The sequence below is a fragment of the Babesia bigemina genome (genome assembly GCF_000981445.1).
Source record: "Babesia bigemina genome assembly Bbig001, chromosome : III".
NCBI lineage: Eukaryota > Apicomplexa > Aconoidasida > Piroplasmida > Babesiidae > Babesia > Babesia bigemina.
In genome coordinates, this window is record NC_027218.1 from 673899 (window position 1) to 694692 (window position 20794).

The 20794-nt window shown below is 49.8% G+C and overlaps 9 protein-coding genes across 9 annotated transcripts; 2 read left to right on the forward strand and 7 right to left on the reverse strand.

Moving 5' to 3' along the window:
• Window positions 1–315: 315 nt before the first annotated feature.
• On the reverse strand, window positions 316–1268 carry BBBOND_0302800 (40S ribosomal protein S3Ae, putative; the record flags this gene model as incomplete). Its single annotated transcript, XM_012913108.1, has 2 exons — window positions 316–947; window positions 1106–1268. The coding sequence occupies 2 exons, from the start codon at window positions 1266–1268 to the stop codon at window positions 316–318; spliced, it is 795 nt and encodes a 264-aa protein (XP_012768562.1).
• A 661-nt stretch (window positions 1269–1929) lies between these two features.
• Window positions 1930–2224, reverse strand: BBBOND_0302810 (hypothetical protein; the record flags this gene model as incomplete). The annotated part of the gene is made up of 3 exons (XM_012913109.1): window positions 1930–1987; window positions 2024–2118; window positions 2207–2224. The coding sequence occupies 3 exons, from the start codon at window positions 2222–2224 to the stop codon at window positions 1930–1932; spliced, it is 171 nt and encodes a 56-aa protein (XP_012768563.1).
• A 163-nt stretch (window positions 2225–2387) lies between these two features.
• Window positions 2388–3887, reverse strand: BBBOND_0302820 (translation elongation factor Tu, putative; the record flags this gene model as incomplete). Its single annotated transcript, XM_012913110.1, has 1 exon — window positions 2388–3887. One exon carries the CDS (start codon window positions 3885–3887, stop codon window positions 2388–2390), a length of 1500 nt encoding a protein of 499 aa, XP_012768564.1.
• Window positions 3888–4427: 540 nt separating this feature from the next.
• BBBOND_0302830 (DNA topoisomerase family protein, putative) lies at window positions 4428–6788 on the reverse strand (the record flags this gene model as incomplete). Its single annotated transcript, XM_012913111.1, has 14 exons — window positions 4428–4929; window positions 4965–5235; window positions 5278–5435; window positions 5470–5567; window positions 5604–5823; window positions 5861–5930; window positions 5971–6007; window positions 6049–6107; window positions 6146–6215; window positions 6254–6314; window positions 6354–6423; window positions 6460–6533; window positions 6570–6661; window positions 6705–6788. The coding sequence occupies 14 exons, from the start codon at window positions 6786–6788 to the stop codon at window positions 4428–4430; spliced, it is 1866 nt and encodes a 621-aa protein (XP_012768565.1).
• Window positions 6789–6858: 70 nt separating this feature from the next.
• BBBOND_0302840 (splicing factor, CC1-like family protein, putative) lies at window positions 6859–8600 on the reverse strand (the record flags this gene model as incomplete). Its single annotated transcript, XM_012913112.1, has 3 exons — window positions 6859–7176; window positions 7405–8356; window positions 8398–8600. The coding sequence occupies 3 exons, from the start codon at window positions 8598–8600 to the stop codon at window positions 6859–6861; spliced, it is 1473 nt and encodes a 490-aa protein (XP_012768566.1).
• Window positions 8601–8847: 247 nt separating this feature from the next.
• Window positions 8848–9895, reverse strand: BBBOND_0302850 (hypothetical protein, conserved; the record flags this gene model as incomplete). The annotated part of the gene is made up of 4 exons (XM_012913113.1): window positions 8848–8881; window positions 8917–8979; window positions 9017–9180; window positions 9218–9895. The coding sequence occupies 4 exons, from the start codon at window positions 9893–9895 to the stop codon at window positions 8848–8850; spliced, it is 939 nt and encodes a 312-aa protein (XP_012768567.1).
• A 732-nt stretch (window positions 9896–10627) lies between these two features.
• BBBOND_0302860 (hypothetical protein, conserved) lies at window positions 10628–11678 on the forward strand (the record flags this gene model as incomplete). The annotated part of the gene is made up of 2 exons (XM_012913114.1): window positions 10628–11003; window positions 11128–11678. The coding sequence occupies 2 exons, from the start codon at window positions 10628–10630 to the stop codon at window positions 11676–11678; spliced, it is 927 nt and encodes a 308-aa protein (XP_012768568.1).
• A 1217-nt stretch (window positions 11679–12895) lies between these two features.
• BBBOND_0302870 (hypothetical protein) lies at window positions 12896–19693 on the forward strand (the record flags this gene model as incomplete). The annotated part of the gene is made up of 1 exon (XM_012913115.1): window positions 12896–19693. One exon carries the CDS (start codon window positions 12896–12898, stop codon window positions 19691–19693), a length of 6798 nt encoding a protein of 2265 aa, XP_012768569.1.
• Window positions 19694–20477: 784 nt separating this feature from the next.
• BBBOND_0302880 (hypothetical protein) lies at window positions 20478–20666 on the reverse strand (the record flags this gene model as incomplete). Its single annotated transcript, XM_012913116.1, has 1 exon — window positions 20478–20666. The coding sequence occupies one exon, from the start codon at window positions 20664–20666 to the stop codon at window positions 20478–20480; it is 189 nt and encodes a 62-aa protein (XP_012768570.1).
• Between the last annotated feature and the right edge of the window lie 128 nt (window positions 20667–20794).

Genomic DNA, 20794 nt, shown 5'->3' on the forward strand with positions numbered 1-20794 from the left:
GCTTCCGTTCCATCTACCAATGTGTTTCCTCATTGTCACGTACGTGTTGACCGTAATTTGGAAGTTCGCGCTGCTAAGGGCGCTACCTCCCCATGGGCAGTCTTACACAACCTCCTCGGTGTGTCCGCGCGAACCCCGAGATTCCCCGCAGCCCAGCGGCAGATTACTGCGCGAAAAGAACACGCCACGGGAACCTACGAATAAACGAACAGACATACGCCTCATAAAGATTATATAAGGAATTCATCAGTGACGCTCCGTCGCGCTGCGGCACGACTGTTCGTCACCAGCCGATCGAGACCTTCCGCCACCAGCTTAAGCTGCAGAGGCGTTAAGCTCCTTGGTGAGCAGGTTTTCGGCATCCTCAGACTCCTGGACCTTCATGCCGTGGCCAGTGTCCTCCGAGATGTCGGTGTGTACCTCCATGAGCTTGGTGAGGTCGAACTTGGGCTTCTTGAGCACCTTGATCTTCCTGATAAGCACGTTCTGCAACGGGAACACTCCCTTGCAGGCCTTCTCGATCTCCTTGCCAATGGACTCCGGGATGATCTTCTTGACCACCTCCCTCAAAGAGGTCGTCGAGGCCTCACGCTGCATGACCTGGACCATCTTGCGTCTAATGACCCTGGTCTTAGAGGTCCTGATGTAGCAGGTGCTCTTCAGCTGGCCGGGGCGCCTCTTGGTGTAGCCGATGCAGAACATCCTGAGGGTGTAACCGTCAGTGGTCTTGACGTCGGTGAAGGCCTCAATAAGGGAGTAGTTCTTCCTGATCAGGGAGCACAGCTTGTCGCGGGTGACGCTGGAGCCGTGGAAGTTGGTGAGGCAGTTCCTGCCCTGTACATCCTCACAGCAGAGCTTGATCTTGCGGTAAGCCTGGTCCTCATCAGCGTTGAGGTCGGCGAGCGAAACGTCGAAGATACGTCCCTTCAAACCATCGATGGCGAGCTCTGCGAAATGTGATAACGGTTGTTAAATTGGGTTACGACGGGCAACGACACTGGGAGTCAGGCACGCCGGCGCCGTGTGGTTGGCGTTCCAACCCGGCCCCGGCGACCTCGCAGCACACAGGCCGCCAATTACACGCACAAATATCGCTGCGACTTACTTGTACCCTGGGTCTTGGTGACGAGGGTCTGGCCGAAGTTCCTGACGTGGAACATGACGGGGGCCTTGAGGGTGTACCACTCTTTCTTCAAGAAAGGGTCAACGACCTTCTTCTTTCCACCCTTCTTTCCCTTGCTGACTCTCTTGTTCTTCCCGACCGCCATTTTGACCGTTTAATCTGCGTCTACGTCAAGCCGCGTTGCGTGGTGGCTCACCTGCTCCCTTTCACCCAATAACGCTGCAGCCTATGATACCTGCTCGACAGACGCAGCCGGTTCAGGTATGTTCGCAACGAATTACCTGGTGTATAGTAACGATTGAGGCTCCCTCGGGGCTGCTGGAATCCGGTTGACCGCGCGACCCCATCCGTGCGTCCCCACTGGCGGCACGGCCTCAACGCGATAGCAGAAAGATACGGACGCCGTAACGGCCGTGCAGCAAGCACGGCGCTATGTGTTTGTTTGTGTATTAATAAACGTTTGTACAGTCATTATTCTGGCATCTGTCCACCCCGCCCAGCCGGGTGTGCCGTGTTCCGGCCCTTCCTCACGGTTAGCTACACATTACGCTAAGCGCCGCTAGAAAGCCGCCAAAACGCGTTTAACTGCCATATGGCAATTCGAATCGCACGTAACGGTATGTACCGACCGCGATGTCGTCACTTCGTACACCGCCAGCGTCTGACCGGCGTTGAGCAGCAACATTTCTGGGTCACGTAGAAGCACGTGTTGAGTTGGTGTGTCATGCCGATATGTGGGTTAAGCACGTGTCGCTTGGCGGTGCTCTGCGGAACCGTCGCAGGATTCGCCGAGGCTCCGCAGACGATCACTTCTTCTTGGCGGCCTGCTTCTGTAGCAGCTCCTTGCGGGCAGCCTCAAGTTGCCTGGCGCGCATATGACGTTTCGCAAGAATGACCTACTTCTTTTCTTCGGCTTGTTTTTTCTTGAACTCGACGTCCTCCTCGGTCTCAACCACGACCTTCTTGGGCGCCTTCAACGGCTTTTTCTTGCCTCCCTAAATTAATGTCAGTGATGCCAGCTAATTTGCGGTGGTTACGCCGATCGAGGGCTCGGCGCGATCCACGCCGTCACAGTGAGCTCACCTGTGTTCCCGCTGGCATTTTGTACGTCGCGGCGATGTCTACAAGTGCTACGTAGGCGGTCCCTGTCTGCGAAATCCGGTGGAAATGCGGATTGTGATTTCTTGTGGCGGATACCCCGTGGCCACAACGGCCGCCGCACACCGGTCGCTAAAGGTGGCTCACAAAAATTAGTTGGCCGCTGTCAGTAAACTTTCGTGATGAGCCCCGACGCCACGGTTTTGCCGCCCTCTCTGAGCGCGAATCTCAACCCATCGTGGACAGGCATCGGGTGCAGCAGCTTGATGTTGCACCTGACGTTGTCGCCAGGCGCCGCCATCTCCAAATCGCCGAGCAGGTGGACGGAGCAGCAGATGTCCCCAGTGCGTATGAACGCCTGCGGCCGGTAGTTGGAGACGAAGGGGTGCTTCCTGCCACCCTCCTCGGTGGTCAGAACGTAGAGGTCCGCGTCGAACTCGCTGTGGCATTTGTACGTGCCGGGCTGGATGAGCACGAAACCCCGCTCAACCTCGTCGCGTTTCACACCCTTAAGCAGCACACCGATCTGGTCACCTGCGATACCTTCGCTGAGGCTCTTGCGGAACATTTCGAGGCCCATGCAGACGGTCTTCTTCCCAGACTTGGGGCCACCGCAGACCTCGATGGCGTCGCCACACCTGATCTTGCCCTGCTCCACGCGGCCGGTCACGACCGTGCCCTTGCCGGGGATGGCCAGAACGTCGTCCACGGCGACCAGCAGCGGCAGGTCGCTCTTGCGCTCCGGAGTCAGGAGGTACGTATCGCACGCGTGCAGGAGCTCCCGTATGGGCTTCACGTCCTCCTCCGCAGCGCTGTTCAGCGCCTTCATGGCGCTTCCCTTGATGATTGGGGTAGCGTCGCCGTCGTATCCGTACTCGCTGAGGAGCTCCCTGATCTCCAACTCGACCAGCTCCAGCAGCTCCACGTCCTCCAGCATGTCGAGCTTGTTCAGGAACACCACAAGCCGCGGCACGCCGATCTGCTTGGCCAGCAGCACGTGCTCCTTGGTTTGCGGCATCGGGCCATCCACGCACGACACGACCAGGATGGCGCCGTCCATCTGTGCCGCGCCCGAGATCATGTTCTTCACGTAGTCGGCGTGACCGGGGCAGTCCACGTGACCGTAGTGCCTGTTCTGGGTTTCGTATTCTACATGCGTCGAGTTGATGGTGATGCCACGCTTCCGTTCCTCCGGCGCGCGGTCGATGGCCTCGTAGGGCGTGTACTCTCCGTGCCCGTCCATGGCGCACACCTTCGTGAGGGCGGCCGTGAGCGTGGTTTTCCCGTGGTCGACGTGCCCGATGGTGCCGATGTTCAGGTGATCCTTGTTCCTGACGAAGGTGCCCACGGCGAAGTAGCGCCTGCCACTGGGGTTAGAGGTGTGCCCCGCCAGGTCGCCGTGTTGCAGACGGCCGAGGCTGCAACGCTCACGGGATGCCAACACGTGCGATGCCGCGGTGCCCAGACGGCGCTGGCACGACCATTGCGACGCCATGAGCCCGTCTGCAGCCACACTCAAGCTGCTTACGGCCCGTGTTGCAGACGCCACGTGGCGCTTCGCAACATCGCGTAACGACCCCTTAGAGAGGAGTTGCGATGCGGTACTGGCGGCATAGCCGTTCGACGAGAACGTTGCCAGCAGCACCTTGGTATATCTTTTCAGCATGGTTGGGATACGATACGCTGTTACACGGGTTGCGTCTTCGCAGCAGTCGTGCCGAGTTGACAGTAGCGGATCCCGCTGGCTGTAGCGGCTAATCGCATACCAGTGCCTACGTATACTGGAAGCGGATATTGCCGTCAGCTTTTTCTGTGTACCGCCGCGCCGCCGCCTGCGATATCGTCAATGTGTACGATCGGGTGTCCAGGGCGCGCTTCCCAACTTCGGAAGGCCTCACATCGTACGCTGCAGCCGGTGTCTACGACAGTCAGTATGCGTAACTATGCGGCGCAGTGGCGTGGTTACGGTCGTAGAAGTTCCGGCTGTGAAGTTCGGGATGGATTGAACGGTGATATGCAGCAGCTGCTTTGCCGGTTCAGCTCCGCGATGGGCTGCCTTCATTAGTCAAGCTTATTATAGCTGCACTAACGTATAGCGAGTTGTGTATTTCATCATTTTCCAGCCATTTGGTTGAATTGCAAGCCACTCCAAACATTATAATTCCACGTTGTCAATGCGATACTGCCCTTTGGCATGGTTGGCGCACTACGCCCTCACACTGGGCATCGGCGCCTCGTCAGGCGCTAGATTCGCGAGGCCGTGCATGGCCGTGTCGAATCCGTCGATGTTGTGCCTGATGTGCAGGAAAATCTGCTTCATCTGGTGCGCATAGTGCGTCACGACGTCCTGCTTCTGCTTCTGACCCTCTGCGATCAGGCACATGTCGCTCTCCATGTTGGCGCGCAGGTTGGGTTTAGTCAGGTCGATTTCCGTGTGCCTGTAGCTCTTGAAGGCCCAGTAGAGCGCCTTTCCCAGGTTTGTCGGTATGAGCGTGAAGTTCGGCTCCTTGACCACGTAGTGCCTGTCCTGCACCTTTTGGATGTGCTCGTGCATCGTGGCGTCGGTGCCGATGCCGTGCTTGCTCATCAGGTCGATGAGGTTGGTCTCGGTGAGGAGACCCGGCGGCTTGGTGCGGCTGCAGGTGAGCATGATTTTCTGCGGCATCATCACCTCCCCCTGCACCATGGCGGGGATTGTCCTCCCATTCCTGAACACCATCAGCCCACACTACCAGCCACGTACCATGTGCTGTACGGGTATATGTCCAGCCAGTGGCGCTCCTTCACGACCAGGCCCTTGGAGTGGAACCCCTCCCCGGCGACGTCAACGAACACGGTCGATTCGTCACCCACTGCCGCCGGGCTGCAGCAGGCCAGGAAACGCCTGGTGATGTACTCGTACAGCTGCCAGCTGCGGTGCGACTCCGCCTCCTCGCGGCGCATTGGCTTGACCGGGTGGATGGGCGGGTGCGCCTCGTCGTTCTTTTTGCCTTTCCTCGGGACGATATTGCCACCTGAAAGCATACGTGCCACTACATGACAACCTGCTGACGTACCCCTGACCAGCTTGGACGCATAGTCGCCGAACTGCGGGTGGGTCGTAAACGGCTGGATGAGGCTCATCAGGTTCATGGAGGACGGGAAAACGTTAGTCTCGGTTCTGGGGTAGCTTATGTACCCCTTGTTGTACAGCGACTCCGCGAGGTGCATACTCCTGCGAGGCATGATTTAAACCGCTGCGCACGAACTCGTGTGACGAGATTTTCAGGTAGTGGGCAGCGTCCTTGTGCATTTCGACCGTGTCCAGCGGCAGCGGCGGGTAGCGCTTGGTCGTCCGGTTGTTCACCTACGCGTCATAGCGGTATTTCTGTGGGCGACCAACGTGCGTGACTCTCGCCATGGGGTTTTCCAAACACGCCTCGTAGAGGGTGAGCACGGCCAGCCTGTCAAACAGCCTCACTCGGTCCCACAAGAACGTATGCACTTTCCCGCCCCGCTCAATGTGGACCTGCATGGACCAGAAGTCCTCGGGGACGAACGATTCGATCTTCCTAAAGCGCTCGACGATGAACCCAAGCGTGGGCAATTGGCAGGGTCCGTAGCTGAGATCCATTAAAAATGGTCATCATCATAGTTTACCTCAGCACCTTGGCCTCGGTGCTTATGCCGGCCTTGTACTTGGTGGTCATGAACCTCGTCATCGACGACCCTGTGCGTCGTTAAGCCGCGCATGCCACTTTATGGCGTACCGATGCGCAGGTCGATTTCCTGGCGCGCTTCAACCGCCTTCATGTCGCCGTAACATTGCGAATGCAAGCTCCACCAACCTGTGCAAGGTTGGCGTTTGGGTCCCGCAGCCGGCTGCACGCAATTTCGATGTCGGACCCTATACGATGATCAGAAAAAACAAAACGTTGCACTCACGTGTTACGGCTGAGAATATCGCCCTTCGTACGGCGATGTTCTTGTTTACCCTTTGGCAGACGGTCATCACCTGCATGTCCGTTTCCCCAGGAGATGGGCCTGTCTAACCTCGAATGCAATAGCCTCCCCTTCTCGGTCGCAGTCGAGCCACAGCACAAGCGTCCCGCATCTACACATATCGCATCAGATTATTGTATGAATGACCCACTGTTTCGCGTATTGCAGGAGATTTTTCTCTATATCCTTGCAGTTAGGCGATACAGCGGAATATACAGGCGCTGTAGAATACTGTGATTTCCGAAGGCAACCCTAACCTTCGAATAGCTCTTGCACCGGTGTACGTTGCCAGTTGCGATATTTGGGGTCGAAGTCGAGCTCCATGAGGTGCCTGTACGCGTTGGCGCAAAGCTGGGCTGGTACTCACCCTCGGACGGAGGTGAAGTACATTTTGCATTGTCTTCCCTCCAGCGGACACACGAACGAGTACACCGGGTTAGTCTTAGCGTTGGTGAACTCCTGCGGCCGTATGTGTGCGTGCTATCCCTGGAATCCGGCCTACCGTCCGCTTCCGGCCCTGGGAGAGTATCTCCGAGATGCTGCGGGCGACCGAGGGCTTCTCGGCGACGTTAAGCACGAGCTCCATTTATTTTAAGCCATTAATAAAAGGTTGGACTTTCATGTGTGCTATACCCGTTCGGGTGGGTGATGTGTGTCTACCTGACCATCTTCTGCCAGTGGTCATCCGTGACATATTCGACCTTGATGGTGTTACCCGCGAATACGCGCCCGTTGAGGCTTCGATATGCCACCGTGGCGTCCAAAAGGTTCCCGAACTTGACCCAGACCTTTCCGTCCACGGCTTGCCTGTTGATGTATACTTTGACTACCTTACCGTATTTGTTGCACTCATCGTTCACGTCTTCCTCCACTTCACTGAAGAAGTTGGGCTCCGATACCGTGGGATCTGATGAGCTGAACATGTTATTCAGGATCACGTTACACGTTGGCGCGTTCGATATGCCGGTGTGGGCCTGCATGGGAATAAGTTTCTAATGAAATGCAAAACTACGTGCAACACGAAAATATTCTTAAGACACATACACTAAAGAGACGGTATGAGCTAATGCACGCTTTAATAGCCGTGACAGACTTAGCATATCATAAAACCCTGCCTTCGCTGAGCACAGGTGGCGATAGGGTTTCGACGAGTTCTTCAATCGAACACGAAAACAATTACACAATTATGCACGTACGCTTACCACCGATTGTGCCGATTGCGCTGCACCGGCAGTATCCGAAGACGATGTCCTTTGTAGCTTGTGCATCAATGCGATTTTGTTGTTGGCGCCTGAAATGAGGCCGCCTCCGTCCTCATCCAGACGCTCAATGTCAACTTCTCCATGTGACGCCAGCCTTCCGGTTGCATTAGCGCCTGTTGCATATGCCACTTTGATTGTCTGACCTCCGATGTCGAAGCCGTTCATCGCGGACACGGCCTCCTTAGCCTCCGACGCGCGTTTGAACTTGAGGAACGCGTGACCTAGCGGCAGACCAGAGTGCGGGTCGCGCATGATTTCGACGTTGATAATGGTCCCGAAGGGCGAGAACATCTGCTTGATCTCGACCTCGGTGATGGCGGACAGGGACCCTGTCAGTCCTGTGACCTGGACGGTGAACGGCGAGTCGGCGACCTCGACCGTCTGTTGCTGGATGAGCTTCGCCGCCCTCGCCGCCCTGTTCTTCTCAGCCTGCGATGACTGGACACGAATGCGTTGACCGTTCAGTTCAAACCCGTTCATCGCGAGCGCCTTGATGACAGACTCCTGCGTGTAGAACTCCACGTACGCCACTCCCTTTGACCTTCCGGACCTGGCGTCGCGCACGCATTGCACATCTCGCACTTTTCCTGCATGTTCACTGAATGCTTCGTATATTTTGCGTTCATCTGCGCCGAGGTGTAGGTTGATCACGAGCACGGTGAGGTCCTCGCGCTGCGCCTCCTCAATCTCACGCTGTCTCCTCTGCTCGTGCTCCAATCTGGCGCGCTCTTCCGGGTCCACAGGCGCCCTTTCATCGCGCGCCCTGCTTCGCTTCTCGCTCTCACGATAGCTGCGTTGTCGTGATGGGCTACGCTCTCTGCGAGTGGACCTGCTGTGGCGCCTCCTGGATGATTCGCGGTCTCGGCTGATGGAACGGCTGTGTCTGGAGTGCCTGCAACCCTTTAGACGGTAAATCGAGGCGCGTGGCCGTACCTTCGGTGCGATCGTTCGCGATGGCCGCGCGATGAGCTGTAGCTATCCGAGTGCCTCCGCGATCGGTGGTACCTTCTCGGGCTACGTGACATCGAGCGGTCGCGCCGGTGGTAGCGACTAGGGCTCTTGTCTCTAGGCTCGCGGCTTTCGCGATCCCTGTCGGGAATCACTTTGCCGACATCTGCAACGTCAGCTGTTTCCATTGCAGTGAATCGTTATCTTACAGCCTGATGGCCCCGCCACGCACTAGAGTTGAAAAGATTCTGTTGTACTGAGGGTGGAATGTCGCGGCCGTGGTCGTTGCCTGGGCGTGCATCGGTGGGGGCGTGCGGAAGGTCACTGCCCTGGCTACGCCGGCGCGCCACGTGCTTACACACAGTGATTGTGCGACTCAATTTTGTCATATTCTGCATTATTTCGTTATTCAGCGAAGATGTTATTCGGTGGATGCTACACAGTCTGAGGTGGTTCCTTGACCTCGAACCTACGGGATGTTTGCGGGATGCTGTGTCTACTTACTTCATTGAGTTAAGATTCACATCCCACGTGGAGCTGATGTTGCTGTAGTTTTGTCGCTGCACCCTGCGCTTGTTTACAGTTGGGCGGCGGTGCGACCTACCAGTAGAACACATAGAATACGGTCCAATTCGGTATCAGGATGACTATCGTGTTCGTGGCGATGTACAGCACCTCCTTGAGGACAGGCATGTCGAGTTCAAATCCCTTCCCGTTCATGCTTTGTTTCACGGAGTAGTACAGCACGACGTCCCATACCAGCGTACCCTGTTCATGCGTCAACCGTAAAGCGATGTTAACGAACCATTGCGGCGATTGCCTCTACAACTACAAGTAGCAGCAGGTGCTGGTACCTGGTGTCGCTGTACGATTCGACGAGGTCGCCGCCGTCTCGGAGGAAATTCTGCAGGTTCGCGCCGCTGTCCGGCTGTCCTTGTTCCGTCCCCTCCTCGTCGATTTTCAGTATCTTGCTGACATCCAGGCTCCTCCGTATTTTGCAGGCGACGTATATGACCGCCACCGACATGGCGCACCAGAGCGCCGACATTATGATTCCAACCTTCGCGTTGAGGTATATGGTGTGGTCGTACACGTTGAAGTAGCTGTACAGCAGTGATAGTGCGATGCAGCATGTCACGAAGTTCATCAGCCCTTTCGCCATCCGTCTGCGGCGCTTTTTGTTCGCCAGCATTATGTCAAGGCAGCTCCAGGATATGATTTCAGCTTGCACGACCTTTATTGCCTTGTTGAGGATGTGCAGGAACGGGTGCTGGTCGCCGAAGTAGAAAATAATGCCGAATACCAGCTGCGAGCACGACAGCAGGACGACGCAGAGCTCGCTGCGTGGCATCCTGCTGGGCGATACAGCCAGTCGGCACAGCACGTAGATGAATGCGATAAGCGTAATTAGGCACACGAGCCCAAATAAACTGCATTTTAGCTCGGAGTGCAGGTCGAGCAGCTCCACTCGAACCTCCGCCATGGGTTACTTCCGATACAATGTGCAAATATCCCAGCTTTATTCGGCACGGCCACCGAGTACGGGGTCCGCGCCCCTGCAGAGCGCGCCTACTGACGGCGCTCTTCGATTATCACCGCCTGCTTCACGTTCGAACAGCGACTTCTCCTCGGTCACCGATGTGCGTCAGGGGAGCGCCGTTCCTCGCCCCAGGCGCATCGCGCGTATCACCGTTCCACGTCACCGGCAATACGAACGAGAGTGCACTGTTAATCAGCCGTACACATAATACCGTCACGGTAGCAGGCTTTTAAATTCAGTTCGTCCAGTCGACCGAGGTAGGTGTCTGTATGTGTAGGTGTACCAGCGATTCCGCAGTGGCATATTTTCTGCTATTCGTCACACATGTGTGTTGCACAAATCAACCTGTGGATGGCGTGCATGATTCTCGTTTAATGTGCACGGTTTTTGTGTGCGTATTATTTTCATACACACTGCACAGTTGAGTGATTTTACTCCCGTTCCCCTTTTACTGCTTTCAAGGGGCACTTGAATGATTATAAAGGGCGTTTGATTATTAGTTAATAGCACCAATTCCCGTGCCTGTACTTGGTGGTTAGTTTACCTTTTATTGCTGCACGTGTTATTCTGCATCAACGTGTTGAGCGAATTGACCATGTCTTGTGTCTATCGTTGCATTTCACACCGAACACTCTTATATTGTGGCAGTGTCAGGATCTCGCAATCGTATCAACAATGTACTTCACGTACGTTGTCCGCCCCGGAGAGGCGCCGGAGAGCCGTGGCCCTCAGTTCGAGCCCGTTTGGGAGTTCCTCATGAATTACAACCTCCGCGCCGGGTTCCTGCTGCAGCTGTTCGCGTTCATAGTATTCGCTCTCGGAATCTACAATGGAGGCAAGGACCCCTTGGCCATGTTAACCTTCTTCCGCGCCCTTCCCGAGAACTTCGGTGTGACCCCCTTTAGTCTCACGCTTTTATGCCACGGCGGTTTCATTGTCGGCACTCTGCTCATCATGTCATTCATCCAGATGAGCGAGGACGATTCCTCCATCAAGCAATGCAGGGGTTACCGTGCTGGCACAAAGTTCCTCTTGCAGGCCACCTCTTTCGGTAGGTTTGATGTTGCACGTATTTGAGCGTAATAGTTGTTCGAATTCTATATGTGCATGCTAACAGTAGTGACATCTATTTCTGTATTCAAACAATCCGAACCGCTTTTCCATTATTTCTGCAGGTGCCGTTTCCTGGTGCCTGAGCATGATCACCTTCCTTGGTGCCACCTACCATTTCGGTGCCCAGTGGATGGAGGAGCAGATCGGTGATGGTTCTAACTGGCTGATTTTCTTTACTTCTCGCCTGTGTGATGCTTTCGCCCTCCTCTTGTACGCCGGCGGCTGCTTCTTCTTGGAGACCTACCACTCCGAGGGTACCAACGAAAGCTGGGGATGGATGTGCGGTTCCGCTTTCTTGATGGCCGGATTGTGCGAGGTTCTTGCCCTTAACTTCATCAACACCGCCATGTTCGCCATCGTCGAGCGCCTCTACACTGTTTCTTTGGGATTGGCCCTCGGCCTCAGCGCATTCTGGGCATTTATGTTCGAGCCGGTGTGCCACCGTTACGACGTGAAGTTGACACAGAGTGCGTTGCGTAACGAGTACTACAAGTCGCGCAATGCCATGGCCTTCTACGGCCCTGCCGTGGTCGACGAGAACGGGGAGGTCGACATTGCCGCCGCCACCGAGCAGGTGCAAAACTCCCTGTCTAACCAAATGATGGTGCAGTAAGGCCGCATCTAACACTAGTGTAATTTTGTACACCACATTGGTGAGTTTGCGTTTACATGCAATCGGTTCTATGGTTATACGTGAGGGGTGCTCTGCTGCGCTTGTTGCATACTGTTATATGTTGATACGCTTGGATTGGGTCAATGTACTCGCGTTTATCAGGCTATCCTCCATGTAGTCGGTATTGGCTGCGGTGTCCGCGTATTGCTATTGCCGATTGCATGTAACGTCATCCATCCTGTCTAGGCTCAAAGGCCACCCACAGAGACATGATCTTCGTTGCGATTAATGTTCCTTATCGTATTCGATGCCACTTCAAAAGTTGTATGCTAGGTGAAAATTATTCCCCGCATCTCCTTCACCAGCTCACTTTCTCTTCTTCTTGGCCGGCTTCTCGAGCAAATTATCGTGGTTGGTAATCCCTGTATCATCAATGACTGCAGTGGTATTCTGTCATTACTCCAGTGTTATGCATGACGGCTTGTAGTTTATGGTAATCTCAGTCATCTCCTTCTGCGCAAGCCATCGTTGGCATCCTCCACCAAAGCCTGAATATCATTTTACTCATACAACTGCTTGTAATCCCCGTATATCTCCTCTGTTATTCCTAGTTGTAGTCCACATTCTTTGTGTTGACGTCACAATTGAATACATCACGCATCGAAGTCCCTCATGCCTTGTGAAGCCTGTATAGAGACCAATACTTCCATTACCGCATTACTTTTCCAGTTCACACCTGCCGTCATTCACAACATCCGCCGATCATATTCCCTTTCACATATAGGCAGACCTTTCTTCATAACTTGGATGCCCATGAGTGTCGGTGGGGCTGACATCGAATCTCAGATAGGCTAAGGAGGATTCACTGCGAACATTAACTTCCAAGTTGCATAGGGTTGATGGTTACTTCGCGTGGTTGAATGGATTAATGTAGTATGGAGGCATAGTACCGCCCCCCTCGGAGCGGATTTAACTTCTAAGTTGTCTGTATCAGCGAAGTCACGCATATGTGAGCAGTACGTGTGCTTGTTTTCCGTGAATCATAAATAAACCGATCATAAGGTACACGCGTGACTAATGTAGATTGGGGCAGTATAAAAGGTCGATTCCACACGTAATTTACTTATCGCATTTTGCAGCAAGGTGGGTATCTGCAACCTCTAATTGTTGGTGGGCATATTGAAGTTGCAGATACATTTATCTCTCAATCCTTCAAGATGGCACCAAAGAAGCTCACCGACTGCCCGGAAAATCTTCGGGAATCTATCGATTGGCTGATTCAGATTAAGAATTGTGGAGATAAGAAAGGTCTTCAGAATTTGGCTGATGCTTTGGGTACGTTGATTAATCAGGCTATTGAAGATGCCCAAAATAGTCTTAAAGCCGAAGAAGAGAAACTTAAATGCCCTATAATATACGAGGGGAATCTAACTTACTGCCAGTTTAATGATAGGTCCCTTAAGGAAGCTGAAAAGAAACTCGAGGAACTTAAAGATAAACAGGACCTTGAAAGCGAATCTCAAAAACAGCGTTTAGAAAAAGAGATCGAGCAGTTTAAACTTTCTAAAGAAAAATGTATTCAACATACTCACCCACGGTATCCTGATAGTAAGGCCTTGAAAGATGTTAGGGCCCAGCTGAAGGCTTCACAGGAACTGCATGAAAAACTTAAACCATTTTTGAATAATCTTCAGAGAACTGCGAAGAATCCTAATGATGGCATTTTGCATAACCTTTGTTCCGGTCTAGAGACATTTCTGGGTTTTGATGCCGCAACCAAAGGCTACACTGGTAAGGGAATTGTCTACTCCGACCTTGACCGGCTGTGTGATGCAGTTATGGCGTTTATCGTCAAATGTTTAAAGGAAAACAAAAGCTTGTTGATGCATTATTATTCTGAAATCGTAGATAAGATAGGCTTGCTAGAAGGCTCTATAGGCAAAGGTTTAAGTGTAGAGGGATTAAGGAGGGCCATTGATACTGTTAGAGATGGGTTGGAGGGTTATGAGGGTGGTATGGATGTAAGGATACAAAATTTTTTGGATAATGTGAAATCGCTCAATAACGATCTATATGTTAAAGTTAAAACTATTGAATCATTCACTGATAAAGATTTTATTAAAGTGTCAACTTCTTTTCGTGATTCTGTTGAAATCGCCATCCGGTCCATCGCTACTCTTAGGGATAATGAGGCGGGATTCAAAAATATTGATAAACATTTGAAAGGCAAATTGAACATCTCGTTAGAAAAAATTGATGAACGTATAAAAGGGTTGCATAATGCTTTACAAGATGATATTTTCGTAAAGGCCGTAAACACATTGCAGTCGACGTTCGACACGTTGCCGGATGAGGTAGAGCGATTCATATCAAATAATGTCACGGGTACAATTAGTGGACACAGGGACACCGTTGTAGATTTGAAAAGAAAAGTTAAGGAACATATTGACGTATCTCGCGATAATTTTCAAGTAGAACGTCTTCGGGTATGCAAAGTAGACATGGAGAAGGCGATTGCAACCTTCAGAAAAAACGCTAAGAACTTGGGAGGGTTACGAAGTGATGTTGTTAAGAAGGCTATTGATGAGATAGAATACACATTGAAGGATGAAGTAGATAAAGTTGAGGATGAAAGTGCATTGAATAGTTTAAAGATTAATCCTGTCGGAACTCAGATTGGAAATATTACCAAGGAGATTAATCGACACTGTGAAGGAAAATGTATGGGCGGGCTGCGTGGTCTGGAAAAGTCGATTGGTGAGCCTAAAAAATTGTTCGACACTCATCATCAACGTAGGTTGTCGGAATTGGTTAAACACGCCAAAACGAATATAGAAAAAACTCTTAAGTGCGCTGATGAACACGCCAAATATTTAGGAGGGTTAAGGAACGATGCGGTTGTAGGAGCTATAAAGGTCATCCAGGAAAAGTTGGATGAAGTTAATGGTGGATCCTATGACATTGATACGTTTGTAAAGCTGACAAATTTAAAAAGTCAGACGGTGGATGTGGAAGTCAAGAAAATTCAAAATGTGCTCAACGACGGTGCTGAGACAATTATAGTTGGGTTGCGTGGTTTGGAAGGTAGCATTAAAAAACCCGAAGATCTATTCAATAAACATAAAGACACGTTATTAGAATTTGCAGAAGAAGTCCAAAACGATTTTCAAACGGCCGTATCTAAAGCTCAAGAGTGCATTACGAGGCACGGAGGGATGCATAATAATAAGATCATGGGTGCTTTTAATTCAATTGAAAAGACGTTGAAAGGAATCGAGACGCCCAATAAAAATGCTGAAGACTTGTCCCAAGTTGTTGCTCTGGTTGAAGGTCAGCTTGCTCAGGTTAATGGTGCTGTGCGTGCTAGTGCTCCAACCCTTCAGTCTACATTGACAGCAGAGTTCACCGAACTTAAGCACAAGATTGGCGGCGTTTCAACAACTCTCACAGATTCTGAATTAAAGTCACTGATCACTACCACGAGGTTGTACATTGTGGACGCGATATGCGCAATTGAATGCCACGGGACAAACACCAACGGCACAAAGAACAATGGCGCGTTCGCCATTGTAACAGCTCTATATGGAATTTTAGGAAGGCTTAACGAACCTTTCAGAGACTTTATCACGACGTTGCATATCACTATTAATTCTGATCTTATAACACTCCAAGATGTTAACGGTGCTTTCAAGGAGCAGGTAAAAACCTCAGGAACTACTACATTGTTAAAGAGTTTAAATGTAGGAAACCTACAACCCGAATTTGATAAATCTCGTAAAGCTGCGCTAAAGCCATTGTTGGATAGGGTTAAGAATGCTTTGACTGGAGCCGCCGAAGGTGTAGAATCGATGCTACTAGGAATGCAAAGCAGTCACAAAGATGAACTAGGAAGTGCGTTAAGGAATCTTAAAAGGCCCATTGAATCTCTAAATACCACGTCCAAGTTAATGGACTTTGAGTCGCAGCTTGGTGTGGTAGATGCCGCATTTGATAAAGTTAGAACGCAAATGTCCATACCTTTGTTTGACCAGCAAATCCTCATACACGTCCAAAAGTCTATTGCGGAAATAAAAAGAGAACTCAGACGCACGATAATAACTGCACAGGCCACCGCCTTCCAAACTGCAATTGACATTGCCAGAGCCGAAGTTGGCAGTGTGGTGCAAAAGGCCAAGACTGCAATACAAACAGCTGAAAGTGAATATCAGTTGGAATTAAATAGGCTCTGTGCGAATATTGATGCTGCTGCACAAGATTTGCAAAATAAAGCCAGCAAACATCAAATTGGTGATGCCACTGCTGCTATAATCAAACCATTTTCGAATATCACAAATGCTATCACCTCCAAATCAGTTTTCTCCGCAGATATTGCCGAACGCCAACAATATTTTGATAATCTCCAATCTCAAATTACCAATACAATAGCAACCATACATGAAGCATACAAAAATGCATACAGGAGTGCTGCTAAGTCCTACCTCAGCGGGGCGATTGGATCAATTAAAAAAGCAGTCGGAGATGCGGAAACAGCGTACGGAAGTGCGATTGATACGCATATTAAGGCTATAGGAGGCAAGGTTGTTCATATTAAGGAAGAAAAGTTTAAAGTGGCTGCTGAAAGAAATAAATTAGCGATGTTGTTCGAAGAATCTTTCCGGCAATTGGAGGCGGCGGTCAAAGAAAAGTCTGCCTTCCGAAAAGATCTCACTGGTCGTACAGAGTGTTTCAATAATCTCAAAACATTGATTGAAGACACAGTAAACACTCTCTCCACCGCCTACCAGAAGGCTTATCAAAGCTCTGCAAAGACGTATCTCAGTAATGCAATAAGTAAGATAAAAGAAAACGTCAATAATGCTGAATGGAATTATGTGGATGCGATTAATGTGGAAATAAAAAAAGTCAAAGAAACAATCACGGGCATACAACATATAGATTTTAAAGAAAAGGCAACAAGGGATGGATTAACGGAACGACTTACTCCAGTATTCAAGACATTGCAAGAGAAGGTTAAAACTTGTTGTGCCTTTAAAACAGATTTTGTTAACCGTGCAACGTGTTTTACCAGCCTTGAAAATCTCATTAATAGCGCCATTGCTGGGATCATACATGCCAGCGAAACGTTTGATAACTGCACCTCAATGGCGGAAAATTATCTCACTGAATCCTTTAACGATGCTTCAATAAAGATTACTTCGCTTGGTAACAAAATCCACGATCGAATTAAACAAGCGTTCGACAAAATCATACTTGAAGTTTACACCATGTATTCAAAAGACAAAATTGCACATATGAAAGCTTTGAATACTTGCATTGAGTGTATGATGCAAGAATTCAAGAGCATTATAGAAGAAGACAAACGAACTGGGATGAAAGGGTTGTTAAAGGCTCTTAGCGGTGTTAACCCAAATTATACGAATCCTGAAAATAGGCTTGAGAAGCTTAAAGATAAACCGTTAGCGAAAGAATTAGCTCAAGAAGTAAAATCGTATTTAGATTCAATCTTCATATACGTTTGGAATGACATATACGCCGTAATAGGATCTCAGTTTACCTCCAAGAACCTATATAAAACAAAGGTTGAGAAAATTAAAAACAACCTGAACGAGTTATTCAACCATCTCATTGTCGAAAAAGGCAAAATCTATAACTACGATCATAAGTTTGTTGACTTACTCGGAAATGTTAAAAGTGTATTGATCAATATGTATCCTCAGGAATTCGGTGCTACGGAATATCCAGTTTTGGATGGTATCAGAGAAGGATTGAACGGTTTCACCGAGCAATTAGGGTATGCATATATAAACAAATACGTTGGATCTAAACCAATTGAGTGGCATGTAGATAAGCAACAGACGAAGCTTAGCCAAGATGCAACGCGCTGCGCCAAGATATTCCTCACCCTCATACCGGAGTGGCATAAGCATATACCCTATCTCAATAGGGAATGTAATAAAGGTTGTACCGACAAAAAAATATCACTGCAAGAACAGAAAATGAATAGTGGGATCACAAAGATTGTTACAAATCCCCTCGGTCTCTGGTTTGATTGCCGTGGTTACAAGGTATCTGGGTTCGACAAGCAAGAGGGTGAATTGAGAAATAACAGTGGTTGCACAGGTAACAAGATCGGTGAAAATCTTAAGACATTTTTCGACAAGAAAAACACTTTTGGCAACCTTTTGTACTACCTTTATGAATATTATAAAGTCTGCCATATAAAACATATTCCTAGCCCCAAGCCTCCGACCACAATCTGTCAGATGCTCTACTGGCTCTGTGGCTTGGAGTATACTCCTATGTACGAAAACATGAAAACGTATCTTCAGGAGTGGTATAATGATTTCAAAAAAGAGCATGAGATCGAGAAAGCATTATCGGCCACCGTACCGAGAAGAACAGGTCACGAGGTCGTCACAGACTTAAATCTCGGTAATCTACTTGGGTCGTACCAAAATGTCACCCTACGTGCATCTGATGTATTGCTTACCATCCTTGGATACGGAGACGCAGACGGGAGATACGCCTGTGAGTTCAACACTAATCCATACAATCTATATTACCCGACTGACAAAAGCAAATGCTTTGATATGCTGGTCGAGATATGCTTGAGACTAAACCACCAATTGCGTTTCCTGTATATGCAATGTCACAACGGCCCACGTAGCAGCGGTTGGGCCGATTGCCGATATGGTAAGTACATAGCAGGGTCGGCGTGGAACTGCAACAGGCTGCAATGTGTTGAGCAAGGCTGCGACCAAAACTGCAAATGGCATAATGACTGCGGCGTCAAGTCACCGCTACAATCGTTCTTAGAAGATGGTCTGAAAGGCTTTTTGCCACATCAGTTCAGCTCACCCAGTTGCAAGTTAGAATGTTCGGTAAAGAACCACAACGGCATCCCGTGCAAGACTCCAATGGGCTTTGCTGACATAAGCATAACGGCATCGTGGACCAGGACTGGACACGATATTAAGAAGGTGCTTGACCCTTTCTGCGGCACACTACCGGATTCACTGAGCCTACTCTGTGCCTACTTCCTATGTCTGCTGCGCCGACCTCCTCAGACCCTGTGTGACATGTTCGCGTTTTATGAGAACTTCTTTGAGCATTGGAGCGGGCATTACGACAGTGTGCACAAGGAACAGGTCAAGCAACATAAGCACGATGCATTTAAAGCTGTGGTTGCAAGTGCTAATTTCGGAGTTGAATACGACGGCTTGGACCCTACCACCATGTTCCGTAGCAGTAGCCATTCTGGAGATGATGCCACTCACCTCAAAGGCGACCTGTTTGCTATTGTTAACTGCAAACCAAATGAGAACCCAGTCCACCCCTGCGGGTCATACTTGCAGCCACTATCATACGAGGTGCGTTGCGTATTCACCGAGAAACTCGCTGCCGACTACCTATCTTGGATTGTCTACATAACAGAAACGTTTTACAATCTACTCAACGACCTGTATAACAAATGCACTAAATGTTGTATCCAACAACAAGCAGACTGCTATGGCAGAATATGTGCCAAGGGTTGCACAGTGGACTCCACACCTGAACCAGCTGAAAGTAAAATGCTCACGGACAAAACGCATGGCGAGTTGTGCAACTCCATAGTCCAATGTGCCGGTATTCATCCCACAATATATGCAGCAGGATTCACATTTGGCAGCCCGTGGAGTCTATGTGGCGATAACGGCATTGGAAAGAAACGGTCATGTAAAGATTTCTGTACGGCGTTAGGAATGGTTGTTGCGAAATATAATGCTATTTATAACCTTGTGAATAAGCACATCCCCAATTTCCTGTGGGAAATCAGACACAAATTCTTCTACACCCTCGTGGCTCTCTGGGCCTACTCCCTCCTCTACCTGTTGTACGTCATCATCGGACGCCTAGACACACTCCACGTCCGCTCCCACTTGAGACTGCCATCATCGCACAAGATATCCGCCCAGTCACTGCTTGCCACTGCACGTCTCAACAACCTCGCCAAGCTCGCTTACCTGCGGACGTGATGTAATTACTCACGACCGTGAAAATACTCACCACCTTGACTCCACTACTAGCTCACCTAACCCACCTATCAGTAACGCAACGCATAATGTAGTACAAGTGTTAAATTGGCGTTTCGCGGTCAAATGTGATTATGTGCCACAACAGTATGGTGACAATGGAGAATGATGCTTAAAATCCGATGTCCTGGTATAGTGCATGGAACGTAACAACAAAGAACAAGCCGATGCACCGTTCTTGATGCAATCGTATGCGACTCAGGCGATGACGTGGTTGACTAGGATAAGAGTTGAAACGTGTTCATGGGAATGGGAGTGATGGTGGGACACCAGATGTCATTTGGTGTTATATACGGCATAGTTGAATGGGGTTTATAAAATATATCGTTGTGCTAACTCGTATAGTGGTCTTGCAGTGTAGTTGAACAGTGATGTGGGAGGAGTATAAGAAATGTCGTCCCGACAGTATTCGTGGATCTTATAGAGTTGCATTCGATGCTATCAGGGTCATGTTTCTAACGTTCTTCGTTAACGCGTGCCTTTTATATAAATTTACGCCATATTATAACTGTCAGATCTATGCGCAGATTGGCCCCATTACCACAGTTATGGCACAGCACAATTTTTAGTGTATCCAATGCATATCATCATTACTGCAAGAGTGGTAAAACTTTGAGGTACGTTGTTGTATATATTGCAGGTTAGATTAAAATGGGTAATTCTACGTCGGGTATGTCGGAGCCAAAAAACATTGCAGGTTGCGTATTTTCAGCAATTGCCGCAGTCTTCATATTGCTGGTGATATTCTTTTTTCCATTTCCCGAGAAAGATGGTTCTTACAAGTTCGGAATATGGAATCTATTTCGTGAGATTTCAAAATCTTATGCCGTATCAAAGAATCTCTCATAGTTTCATCTAGTCCACTTTTTTCGGGTACCAATGTCACATCTGTAGTTAATTTAGAAGTGTTCGCCATATTCGTGTTTTGAGCAAACATTCGTCAGGCCACGTGAAACTATGTTTCAAAATTTTATGAGCGAAACAGAGCCCTCATTGGGGCAACGACTCCCAGTATATCCTAGTCCATATAAAGTCATTGTGCGC